This window comes from Myotis lucifugus, unplaced genomic scaffold (assembly GCF_000147115.1).
Source record: "Myotis lucifugus unplaced genomic scaffold, Myoluc2.0 scaffold_117, whole genome shotgun sequence".
Taxonomy (NCBI): domain Eukaryota; kingdom Metazoa; phylum Chordata; class Mammalia; order Chiroptera; family Vespertilionidae; genus Myotis; species Myotis lucifugus.
The window spans coordinates 662182-675887 of NW_005871165.1; the positions used below are offsets into that span (position 1 = coordinate 662182).

Below are 13706 nucleotides of genomic sequence, written 5' to 3' on the forward strand. Positions count from 1 at the left end.
TATGATGCCTTGGTATGTTTCGGGATATCTATAAGGTTGTAGAGAAGATGTCACTCCTATTCCACCTGCCCTATTCCAAAGAACAATGGAGACATTTCAGGAATACCTCTGTTTTTCCTGAACAATAGGTGTGTTTTCAGACACTAAACCATATATACAATTGTAATTTCCTTCTTAACTTGGATATTATAAAGCATACAGAGAAAATTTTGATCCAACATAGAACTTAGAGCGTGGGTTTTGTTTTCTTTTGGTACAAACTGTTTCCCTAGTTTTATATTCTTTTCCTTTCCTAATATTCTTTTTTACTAATTTCCACAACTATTGGTTTTACACTAATAGGTTGTTTATATTTTTGTAAGTCACCTCCATTATAATTCTTCTGGGAGTGAGAAACAATATAGATTTTTGAAATAAACATATCCCCAATTACATGAGTAAATGGATTGTGAAAGAAATTAAGTAAATTATAGGTTTGTCTCAGGGATTATGGCAGACTCAATGTCTAAAGAAAATTTTGTAACAGTATGTTTAAAAATTATTAATAAACAGTAATATATTCAAAAAACTGTTAAAATTTATGACTCAAGTGCCAGAGAAATTAAGGGAAATCTTAAAATGTTAAAGCCAAAGAAGCAAAACTAATCTAAGGGGCCATAGGTTGTTTTGCTTATTTGTTTACTTCATATTTTAAACTACTTTTAGACTTACAGAAAAATGGCAAAAATTGTACAGAAAATTCCCATCATATATTTCACACAGCTTCTCCTAATGTTAGAGCCTTAAATTATCACAACACAATGATCAAAATGAGGAAATTAACACTGGTACAATACTATTAACGAAACTACTATAGGTGAATTTTCCCAGAAATGTCCTTCTTCTGTTTCATGAGAATGTCACAGTATATTTAGTAGTTATATAACCATAGTCTCGCCCCAAACTGTGACAGTCTTTCCTTGTCTTTTATGAACTTGGCCAGTTACTTCGTAAAATGTCCCTCATTTAAAATATAAGGTCCACATTTCCAAAGACAGGAAATAGAAACCCAGACCTTGAAAGAGCAGCACCCAATACAGTAATTAGGAAACAACATGCCCCACAGAGGGAGCACTAGGGGAACTTGATTTCTTCTGCCTTGGCTCTGAGAGGATAATGTAGTGTGTTTGAAATACTATGATTATGAACATTCACCACCCAAAAATGTCCACACATCAAAGCTTATGGAACTACAATGAATAAAAATCTGGAAGATAATTATAACAGTAAATGTTTATGTTTGAAAAAAAAAGCAATGCTGAAAACTGAACAAATTAAACAAATTATGAAGTTGAGAATGTAGATGAAAGCAAATAAGAGCAAAAAACTTTTAATAAAATAAAAAATACACACTAGATCAGATAAAAAAAAAGTCGTTTACTAAAAAAGACTAATAAAATTATGAGACTTCTGCCCTAACCGGTTTGGCTCAGTGGATAGAGCATCGGCCTGCAGACTCAAAGGTCCCAGGTTCGATTCCGGTCAAGGGCATGTACCTTGGTTGCGGGCACATCCCAGTAGGAGGTGTGCAGGAGGCAGCTGATTGATGTTTCTCTCTCATCGATGTTTCTAACTCTCTATCCCTCTCCCTTCCTCTCTATAAAAATTATGAGACTTCTGACTAAATTGAGTGATATCTAGACAACAGATTAAATAAGGGGAGGAACATTTTACTTTAAAATTATACTATTAAAAGGAATAATAGGATTAAAAATGGCAGCAGAGTACAGTACATGGATGCTGCACGGACATGCTCCCAGAAACAAACTGGGATTACAACTAAATACAGAAAAACTTCCTGAGTAATCAACAGAAACCTCGCAGGAGAGAACCCTGACACCCGAGGACCCGAAGTGGAGACAGCATAGAGAATGGTAGGAGGGGCGGAGGTGCAAAAGGGCTGGCCTGGTGCCCACAGACAGCAACTGAAGTCCTGGAGAGATATCTCAGCTGTGGGGAGTTGCCACTGAGAACTCTGGGGTCTAATCCCCAAGATGCCCCCCTCCCCCAACAGAGAGCACCAAACTGAGGAGGGACCCACATAACATCTGGCTCGGAAAAGCAGTGCCGTGCTGTCTGCCAGGGAGAGAGAGCTGAAAATTCAAGCACCCTCTTAAAGGGCCAACACACAAAATTCCCTGTGGAGACACCCACCTTTGCTCTGGCAGAGGGAGGATGAAGTGGACTGGAGCTGTGAGAGCAGAACCCAGGACTGGGGACTTGGGGGATAGAGCTCAGAAGGCCGACACCCCAAGTTTCCTGGACTAGAGTCATTCCCTCACACATTTGCCTTGCCTGGGGTGGGAAGACAGTTGACACACCCTATTGGAAAACACCTTGCCCTGAGGCCACTTAAGAGATTAAAAATAACAATTAGCCTGCGCTAAGGATGTCCAACTGATGGTTTAGGGAGCCGGCTTAGGCCCCAGGCTCCCGGACTGCAAAGGGCACTGGGCCTCTAGTGAAATATAATTCACAAGAGAACAGTAAGATAGATGCCTCAATCTTTCCCTTTAATTGCCATTTTTCAAATGAAAAGACATTTTTATTTCTTACTAAATGATAAACAATGAAACTAAAAACTCAAGTTCATAATATTTATAAGTAGTAAATATAAAATCATTGTGTACATTACAAAATTAAATAGGCTTATAATGTTTTCCAATCCACTTGCTTTATAGAACTCAAAATGTGACAAGTGTTCAAACATAGATTTTACTATAGTTAGAACTCAGAATTTAATACACTGTAAAAAGTTCATACTATATTACCTCTTTTTGTTGATGGTGTTATTTGCAAAGTTGTAGTTAATAAACATGGTCTTGAAATATGAGTTAATGTGTTTAAACAGAGGACTAACTCAGAGAAAAGAGCATGGTAAGCTGCCTGATATCAAAAACTGATTTTTCCGGAAATGTCTGACTTCTCTAATAATTGAAAAATCATTTGAGTCAGGATAACTGCAGGTGCTGAGCATGAGTTACCACATCTGCTGAGTTTATGAAAGCCATTCAGTGCAATGTTACTAAGATTATTACACCAGGAATTAATCCTCAAATGTTGGCAATAAAAAAAACCAACCATGATTACATCTTAAGAATAAATATAACATATTTTAAAATTTTTGCTTTTAAATTACTGTGGAGTCCATGAAAAAGTTCTAGAATGTCAAAATATGCTTAGGAAAAAAAGAATATGTAGCTAGCGCTTAAAAAAATATTCAGCTCTTATAGAAAAATCAATGTTACTGTTATAAAACGCCCTTTTATAAAAGAATTATATAATTAATTGCATGAATTACATTTAAAGTAACTTGAAATCACAGGAATAAAACAAACATATTTTGGATGAAACTGATAGTGTTCAATGATATTTTACTAATTTTAATAAATGTATTAAGATAGAACTATTTGGTTCATTTAAAAATTTATTCAAGGTAAGATTAGAATATATTGCATTAAATAAAATAACATTTTAAAATAAAAACTTGTAGGGTCTATAGTTTTAAATAAATTAATGTTATTTCTTTTAGGCTCAGTAGGAACGTTTTTTCTAAAATTTAATCTTTTCTTAGGTTACCTGAGAACTGATCATGCGTTGAGAAGAGCGAGCGATATTGGCAGGCAGACCGAAGAAACTAGGTTTGTCATCCTCTGGGAGTTTTTCAATGACAGCACGATACTCCTAAATATAAAAAAGGAAAAACAATTTTTCAAAAATGATTGAACTTAAATCTATTGAAATCCCAGACAATGCTGTGAAGTATTAAATTATTACTTATTAACATATTTCATTTCTAGATAAATCTCGCTTTCAGTTTGTATAATCAGTTATCTGTAAGTAATATTCTTTTTACAGCATAGGTGGACTTGGAGAGTATTAGATAAATGAAATAAGCCAGTCAGAGAAAGACAAATATCACATAATCTCACTTATATGTGGAATTTAATTAATAGACTGATGAACAAAATGGAACCAGAAGCATAAATACATGGAATAGCCTGGCCGGTGCCCAAGTTAGGGGTGACTGGGTAAAGAAGGTAAAGGGATGTGCTAAAGAACACATATGCATACCCTATGGGCATGGACAGTAGTTTGATGAAGGCCAAGGGAGGGGAGAGGGGAGTGGGTGGATGTGGCAAAGGGCAGGGAAAAAGGGAGACACCTGCAATTATGTCAACATTAAAAATTTTTATTTTTTATTTATTTTTAAATATATTTTTATTGATTTCAGAGAGGAAGGGAGAGGGAGAGAGAGATGGAAACATCAATGATGAGAGAGAATCACTGATCAGCTGCCTCCTGCACGCCCCCTACTGGGGATCAAGTTCGCAACCCAGGCATATGCCCTTGACAGGAATCAAACCCGCAACCCTTCAGTCCGCAGGTTGACGCTCTATCCACTGAGCCAAGCTGGCTAGGGCAACATTAAAAATTTTTAATTAACAGAAAAAGAAATATAGCCCAGCCGGTGTGGCTCAGTGGTTGAGCATCAACCCGTGAACCAGGAGGTCACAGTTCAATTCCCAGTCAGGGCACATGCCTGGGTTGCCAGCTCAATCCCTGGTAGGGGGCACGCAGGAGGCAACCGATCTATGATTCTCTCTCATCATTGATGTTTCTGTCTCTCCCTCTCCCTTCCTCTCTCTGAAATCAATTTAAAAAACAGAAATATTCTTTGTCATTACTACCTCCTCATATTTAAATTATTTGATACTATATTTTCTTATCCTAACTTTCCATATTCAAAGGAACCCTGAATTGATTTAAACAAAGATATTTAAGTGGCTACACTTAGTATGTGTAAGATATTGTGTAGAATGTTTTCAGGAAAGCCCTATAATTATTTTCGTTGTGATCTACAAGAGTGTAGTTCTGCTTATATCAGAAATAAATATTCTAGCAATCTTTTTCTTTTAATTTATAGAAACTCCAGAAGTCTATATACAAATACTCTGGCATGCAAGCACTGCTTTGTAAATCACTTTATCATAAAGCATTTCCTCCGTTTTCAGTTAGCTGATGAAATGCACTGATAATCCTATCATTTAATCCTAAGAATTACCATGAACATTGCAGACATGATTTGGCAAGTATGCATCTAGATGGGCAAGTAAGAGTATATATCAACAGGATTTATTCAGTTTGGCCCAAAGATGGAAATTGTTTTATTTTTATGAAGAGACAAGTTATTTTAAGGCAGGTATTGTATATGCATATAAACTGTTCTTGCTGAAGCAACGATTCTTAGTGAAGACACTCATCTTCCGCCCCCTGCACACCATCATCTTTTCCCTGTTCTTGGCAGCTGCCCCTGAAGTATTTCCAAGGAAACAATCAGATTCCAGGAAGCCCAACACCTAGAAATATGTCCGATTTTGGAAAGACATGCTATGCTGTTCTTTGAAATTATTCCTTTCCTATAGTTCAACATCTGTAATCCTCCACAAGGACTCCAAGCACAATGTGTAAACATGAGTGTAGCATGCATATGAGTGTAACCTTGTATACACGCACGCATTTGTAAATGTGTATGTGCAGGAGTGTGTGTGTGCTTGTGTCCCCCTATTCCTGGGAAGCTTTTGGATTCCTCCTCCTACCTAGGTCAATTAGAAGGCTAAACATTAAATCATCCTATAAATATAAAACTATTATTTTATTTGTGTTTATATACTTTGTTCATTTCAAAATAGCTGTGAAATTGTCTCATCTAGACTGACTAGAGTCTTTTCTCTACTTAGGACTCTACACGGACATGTTTCTTAAATAACAGGCAACATCCATGCTGATTTATCCCCACTTGAACACAAAAGTATATATAACAAATGATAGCATTTATATAAAGCACAAAAACAGGCAAAACTAATGTAGGCTGTTAGAAGGAAGCCTAAGGAGGAATTATGGGGAGGTGATAATGTTGTTTCTTTACCCCAATGCGGTTTACACTCATGTGTTCAATGTATAAAAATTAATTGCAATCCCATTTATGATGTATACTTTTCTGTATGAATTTTGAGATGGAAGACTTTTCAGGGTACATTTTCTGAAGAGATGGGAGACTTTTCAGGGTACATTTTCTGATATAGATAAATGATAAATAAGCATGTGATATATCTATTTGATCATTCACTCTATGGTTCTCCCATGAGAAAGTGAACTCTGCAGATGCATCAGAATCCACAATGTCTGGAACAGGGCTACCACTGGGCAAATGTTCAAAGTATATTACTGAATAATAAAACAAAACAGATGGGATATTTAGTAATATAACATATAAGATACTAGAGGTTTGGTGCATGAATTCATGCACAGGTGGGGTCCCTTGGCCTGGCCGGCAATAGAGGCCTATTGGGGGATCAGCCAGCTCGGGGGAGGGACCTTGGGAGGTTGGCTGACTGGCCCCCCAATTGGGGCCTATTAGGGGGGCCAGCCGGCCAGGGGGAAGGGCCGTGGGAGTTGGCTGGCCATGGGAGGTTGGCTGTGGGAGAACACTGACCACCAGGGGGCAGCTCCTGCGTTGAGCGTCTGCCCCCTGGTGGTCAGTGCATGTCATAGCGACTGGTCAACCGGTTGTTCTGGTCGTTCTGGTCATTCCGGTTGTTCAGTCTTAACAGTCACTTGGGCTTTTATATATAGAGATAAGAGTAATATGTTTAATATAGGTTTTCAAGCTTTTATTTTTGATAATTATATTACTGAAACAGAAATTTTTCTTTAAAAAAATGACAGAAAAAGGCACAATACTAGGAGAAAAACTATATAATTGTGTGCATACATATTTATATCTTTGTAATTAATGAACATAGATATAATTATATTACTCTAATAAAAATATTATTTGGGCATTTATACAAATATAGTTTTGAGGTAAAATAAACTAGAATTGAAGTATTTGGACTATATTTGGTACTATTTTCTGGAAAAGGGCCCTGCATTTTAGGAGGTTTTCATAGAATGACTCAAAGCAAAAAGCTACACCTGGTTAAAATAAATATACATACACAAAAGTGTTGCTATGAAAGCCAGATAATATCTTATATTTTTAGAGCTGCTTTAAATTTATAAGCCAGTATATGAAAATAGACATTTGTTAAATACTTTTTTAATTTCATTAATATTATTAAACATATCAGAGCCCTCATGCCTACTAGGAAGTAGCATATTCCCCCACTCCAGATCTTCAGAACAGTTCTACATTTAAAAATTTTCCTTTGCTACTCCCTTCAAGGTTTACCTACACAGTATATCCTATGATCATCAGTCAATCTTCAGTAAGTATCCAAAAGCGAATTGGACACCTAGAGTTTAGAGAATCAGGCTGCATATTGGTATAACAAATAATCCACATTTGTGAATGATAATTACTTGTGCATTTAGAAAGAAACAATATATATTTAACAATATAAGAAATAACACAAGTATATATCTGGTAATAGATTGACAAGGATTAATTTTACCTACCAAAATGCTGCAGGATTTTGGCAGAGATAAGGTATATGGGAAAATGCTTTTCTTGTTCATTTCGTTTAATACATCAATTACTGAAGAATTAAAAAACTGTTTCAGGTATGATTGAAGAACTCTAAGGTCAAAATAGTTATCTATACGTCCTCCATAAATAGCATTTTCAAGTAAACCATGGACAAATTCCCACTGTACATCTTTGGTACCTACAATTAAAAAATACTTTTATTAGCTTTATTTCTCAGATATTAGAAAATTCTTTTAAATATTCTAAAATATCAACTAAATACCAGACTCCAATTATATGGAAATATAGACTATTACAATATATTTAATTCAGCTAAGTCATTTCTTAAAATGCTCAGTAATATTAATATAATGTCCATTAATAAATAGTATTAATAATTAATATTCAATAATCACACAATGGCTAATATTTTTGAGATTATTTAATCAAATGAAAATTTCCAATTGTTATAAATAGACTCACTTAAGAATCATAACAAACAGAACTGTTAATATTATCCAATTATACAGATGGAGAAATTGAGATACAGGGAGGTTAAAACACCAAAATCAGGAAATCCCACAGATCTGGACTGAAATGAGGTACTTTGAAACCAGAGCCATATTCTTATCTGCCACGCAATACTGTTCCTTAAACTGGAAATTCCTTAGAAGAACATATTCAAAACATAATTTTATACAATGATGAAATTAGTTCATAAAGTAATCCAATTAAGAGGGAAACTACTAAACACCTTCACACATTATAGTCTCCTCAAAGTCATGATTTTTATAGTCAATTGTACATTTTCTATTCTAATAGAAAAGTAATGTAGTATTAAAAAAAACCACAGGGGACTTTTCTATAAGCTTCCATTTTGCAACAGAGATATCCTCTTAAAAAAATTTTGTTTTCAAGGAGTGAGGATATTTTTTTCATTGATTTTTAGAGAGAGAGACACATCGATTGGTTGCCTCCCACAAGTGCCCCGACCAAAGAGGAGGGCAGGTGGAGGGGAGGGTTCAGACCTGCAACCCCAGGTTCTTGCCCTTGACTGGGAATCAAACCCCTGACCCTCTGGTCCACAGATCAATGCTCTAACCACCGAGCAATGCTGGCCAGGGTCAGAGATATCCTCTTAATCACATTTCAGTGGTAATGTTAAAATGTGAGAATTATATCTTAGGTATGAGTAAATATAGTAAACACAATTATATTTAAACTAGCTAGTTAACATCACTGCTAGCCTTACTAGTTCAATTTCATTAAAATTTTATAATTCAGAGATTACAAAAATTGATGCCAGTATTACTATAGCCTTGGGGCATAGGTGATTTAGGCTGCCTCCTGCAGATCCAGGGCCCCTCTAGAGTGGAGGACTAATTAAAGTTGTTTCCCACCTATATCTTACTATCAATAATGGCTAAGTAGCTACAAGGGACTTCAGCAGGACTTGCCAAGTAAGTTCTGATGTTCAGTAAATAATACACTAGTAATGCATATGTCATTCATTCATTCATAAGTAAGTCATACAAGACATACAGAAACATTAATATACCTTTCAACTTAAAAATACAAACAGCCATCACAGAAAATACTTTATAGAATTTTTATTAAAAATCTTATTTTTCTTCTTATACCCATTATTCTCAAGACACGTTTTATTTTGTTTAGGATATGAGAAAATAAATAGAACTTAATTTATAACATAGCAATAGTAATAAGTCAATCATTACTGATGGCTTACTCAATACATTAAACATACTAAATGTTAAATACTTTACCTAGTATTTCCCCTTTAAACTTCTCACAAGTTGAATCAATTGAAGTAGTACCTACTATTATTCTTATTTTACAGATCAGGAAACTCATACTTAAAGGTCAAGAAACTTGTTGAGATCTCATAGCTACATAATCTCTACATCAACTGCCCTCTATAATTAGAACTTTTTCTCGTTTTATATTTCATTCTACATTTATGGAATTCTCGTAATATCAGGAAATTTTGTAAATATATAATCATACAGTTAGATTTTTACCATGATATTTAATATTATTTTAAAGTATCTGCCTCTTATTCACAACAACTCAATGATGTGATAGACATAAAAATCATGTGATGCTATTAATTCCATAACAACCTTGAAATATACTGATGAACAAATCATTCAAACTCTGTTCTCTGGTTTCCTCATCCTAAAAGGGTACTAATAATATTTGCCTTATAGTGGTATTATAAAAATCAAATAAATGTTCAAAAGCATTTTGGAAAATTACCAAATCTCTGTGCAAGGTAAAGTATTAGTACATATCCTCCAGAAAACTCTCTGTCAAATTAAAACAGTAGCTCATGGAAGTCTGGAAAGAGGTTCCCCTTGACACAGCACGGGAAAATGTTGAGTCATGTGTGACAAGAATAGGGGAGGTGCTTTGGGAATGTTGGTAATGCTGTTCATTGATTTTGGACTAGTTACATATGTTCAATTTATAAATATTTATTGAGTTGAACATTTGTATGTACTTTTCTGATGTACAATTTTAAAAAATGGTTAAATAAACAAAAAACTCAGAATACTATTTGGCATTTACTAGTAGTTATTGCTTGATGAAGTGGAAAGAAGTAAATAGAACCATGATGTGATTTGGACATGCAAGGAACAGAAATTTTCAAAGCACTGGATAATTGAGGATGAGAAAAATAAAAGAATCCATGGTGACTCATAGGCTTTGAACTAAAACAATTACATAAATGGTGGTGCCATTTATTAAAATGGGGCAGACGCAGGGAACAATGCTTTGGCAAGTTTGCAGGTAGGGATGGGGGAAAAGGGATCAAGAGTTCTGTTCAGGACATTTTTAAGCTTGAGATTCCTATCAACATAATCTCTTCTCTAACCCATCATTGTCTAAACTCTAGTGTCTCCTTGCCTGGGCCCTACATAATAAACTTCAGGGGCTGTTTCTGTCTTCAGGAGGCAGAGAATTTGTGGCCTCTGGGGATCAGATTATGTGGTCTTGTTTGCTTTTTGCTTCCTAAAGGCTACAGAGCAATTAGATCTCTTACGCATTATATCAAAAACGGTGACCACACTAGATAAGAACTCTCAGAGAACACAAGCATGGCGGCCAGGACATAAATCAAAAATAAAAAGCAAGTTTTATGAAAGAAAGTTAAGTCACTTTTGAAGAAACCATGATGTTAATATGTCAATTTTTTTCATTAACAACAGATAAAAATTTTCATCACGAGAACCTACCATCAAAGAGCCTGTCAATAATGGTGTAACCAGCCCGAAGATCTGATAAAGAAAACTCATAAAATTTGGTCCAACCCTATAAAAAGAAAATTTAAAAGTACTGAAGAACTATAAGCAGTGTTCAAAGATATATACAGATATATATATCATAGTCCTTACAAACTTAAAAACAATGTTCAATACATGCTAAAAATCCAATTCTGACAATTTTTAATAAAATAAACAATGGTGCTAAAGTAATAGTCATATTTTAAAACAAAAGTATTTACCTCCATAGCATGGAAAATACTTTATAATACCATAAAGCTGTTATCATTGAAATATGTGGCAATAGAGTCATAGGGAGAGAACAAATTGGCATAGTAAATTTTGAGTCTACATACTTGGTACACATTTAGTTCCCATAATTTTAAAACTTTATTGCTGAAAGTATTTCATGTCCCCTTTTTTCTCCTACTGACACTATTTATCCCCCCACTCCAGGCCTCCACCACCCTATTATCTGTGTCCAAAGGTTATGCATACGTGCAAACAAGTTCTTTGGTTGATCTCTTCCTTCACATCCACCCACCACCGGCTTCCCTCTGAGACTGCACAGGCTGTTCCATGCTTCTATGTCTCCAGATCTATTTTGTTCATCAGTTTATTTTGTCCATTAGATTACCATATGAGTGAGATTATGTGATACTTGTTTTTCTCTGACTGGCTTATTTTGCTTAGCATAATACTCTCCAGGTCCCCCTCTGCTGTCTCAAAGGGTAAGAGATCCTTCTTTTATACGGCTGCATAGTATTCCATGGTATAAATGTAACACAGCTTTTTCATCCACTCATCTATTGACGGGCACTCGGGCTGTTTCCAGATCTTAGCTATTATAAATTGTGCTACTATGATCATAGGGGTGCATACATTCTTTCTGATTGATGTTTCGGGTTTCTTAGGGTACATTCTTAGAAGTGGGATCACTGGGCCAAATGGTATTTCCATATTTAATTTTTTGAGGAAACTCCATACTGTTTTCCACAGTGGCTGCACCAGTCTGCATTCCCACCAGCAGTGTACTAGGGTTCCCTTTTCTCCACATCCTCACCAGCACTTGTTGTTTGTAGATTTTTTTTTTTTTATGGTAGCCATTCTGACTAGTGTGAGGTGGAACTTCATTGTCGTTTTAATTTAGATCTCACTGATGATTACTGACTGAGCATTTTTCCATATGCCTCCTGTCCATCTGTATGTCTGCTTTGGAGAATACAGGCTAAAAAATCCATTTAGGTCCTTTGCCCATTTTTAAATTGTCTTACTTTGGTTAAGTTGTATGAGTTCCTTATATATTTTGGATATTAATCCTTTATCAGATGTGTCATTGCAAATATGTTCTCCCATCCAGTGGGCTCCCTTTTTGTTTTGCTGATGGTTTATTTTGATATGCAGTCCCATTTGATTATTTTCTCCTTAGTTTCCCAAAATCTGTGCGCTGGCCAGGCCTAGGGACCCTACCCGTGCACGAATTTCGTGCACCAGGCCTCTAGTACATGCATAAAATAGAGGAAGTTAATTCTGCAAACCAAATATAACCCTGCAATAAGTAATCAATAAATAATCTTAGCAAAAAATAATCTTTTACTAACATGAAAAATAAAACCTGAGTTGAATTAATAGTGGATCTTTACTAATGAAAGTTGGCATTTAAGAAAAAAAAAAGCAAAACCAAATGAGAAAAATAAGCAAAATAGGGAATTTATAGAAGTACATATCTGTATGACCTGGTCTCTATTAATTAATGGTATTCTCTTTATTATTTGCTTTAACTCCAATTTTATGATTTTCATGAGATCAAATTTCAAGTGTTAAAAAGATGACATTTTCAATTTGTGTATATGAAACTCATACTTCAGGTATGAATTGCTATATATTATCTATTAAGGGCATTTGGTATTTATAATATTTATGAATTTTTAAAAATACACATATCTTTTGACCCAAACATTTCACATTTAGAAATTGGTCATCAAAAATAAATGCCAAAAGAGGCAAGTATAGGCAAGTATTTTGTAATAGCAAAGATAGAAAAAAATACTCACGTGCAATCAGCAATATAAAACTGCTCGAAAATACATTACTGACATAATGAACATAAATATTTTTAAATTAAATATATGGGCACTAATACTTAAAAATCTCTAAAATGCATTGGTTATTAAAACAAGCTACAGAACTATATTTGTAATGTGCTGCCATTTGAGTTAAAAAGAACATGAGTGTATACAAATACATAAAATGTTTGTATATTTATTTAATATTTCTTAGGGACACCCCAGAAATAGTGGAGTTGATGCCCTGGGAATAGATACAAGATAGCAGGAAGATAGAATGGGGAAGTATATGTTTTTTTAAATATTTTTATTGATTTCAGAGAGGAAGGGAGAGGGAGAGAGAGGGAGAGAGAAACATCAATGATGAGAGAGAATCATTGATCGGGTGCCTCCTGCATGCCCCCTACTGGGGATCGAGCCCAGAGCCCACAACCCAGGCATGTGCCCTTGATTGGAATCGAACCTGGGACCTTTTAGTCTGCAGGCTGACACACTATCCACTGAGCCAAACCGGCTAGGGCAGGAAGTCTAAATTTTAATAGCAAACTTTTTCGTAGGTTTTTAATTTGTAGTATATCATTTAATAAAAAATAAAATCTAATTTCATTTTTAAAATACAATTTTTCTTTTTTTAAAAAATATATTTTATTGATTTTTTTACAGAGAGAGGAAGGGAGAGGGATAGAGAGTTAGAAACATCGATGAGAGAGAAACATCGATCAGCTGCCTCCTGCACACCTCCTACTGGGGATGTGCCCACAACCAAGGTACATGCCCTTGTCCAGAATCGAACCTGGGACCTTATCAGTCCTCAGGCTGATGCTCTGTCCACTGAGCCAAACCGGT

The 13706-nt window shown here is 35.2% G+C and overlaps 1 protein-coding gene across 1 annotated transcript in view; it reads right to left on the minus strand.

Annotated features, from left to right (window-relative positions):
• The window catches only part of DYNC2H1 (dynein cytoplasmic 2 heavy chain 1), a 349832-nt gene that overhangs the window by 130337 nt on the left and 205789 nt on the right, over window positions 1-13706 (minus strand). The window contains exons 79-81 of the mRNA XM_023757927.1: window positions 10768-10843; window positions 7501-7709; window positions 3619-3723 (exon numbers count right to left, since the gene is read on the minus strand). Of these exons, the coding sequence (XP_023613695.1) occupies window positions 3619-3723; window positions 7501-7709; window positions 10768-10843 (390 nt within the window). The remainder of the gene's footprint in view (window positions 1-3618; window positions 3724-7500; window positions 7710-10767; window positions 10844-13706) is intronic.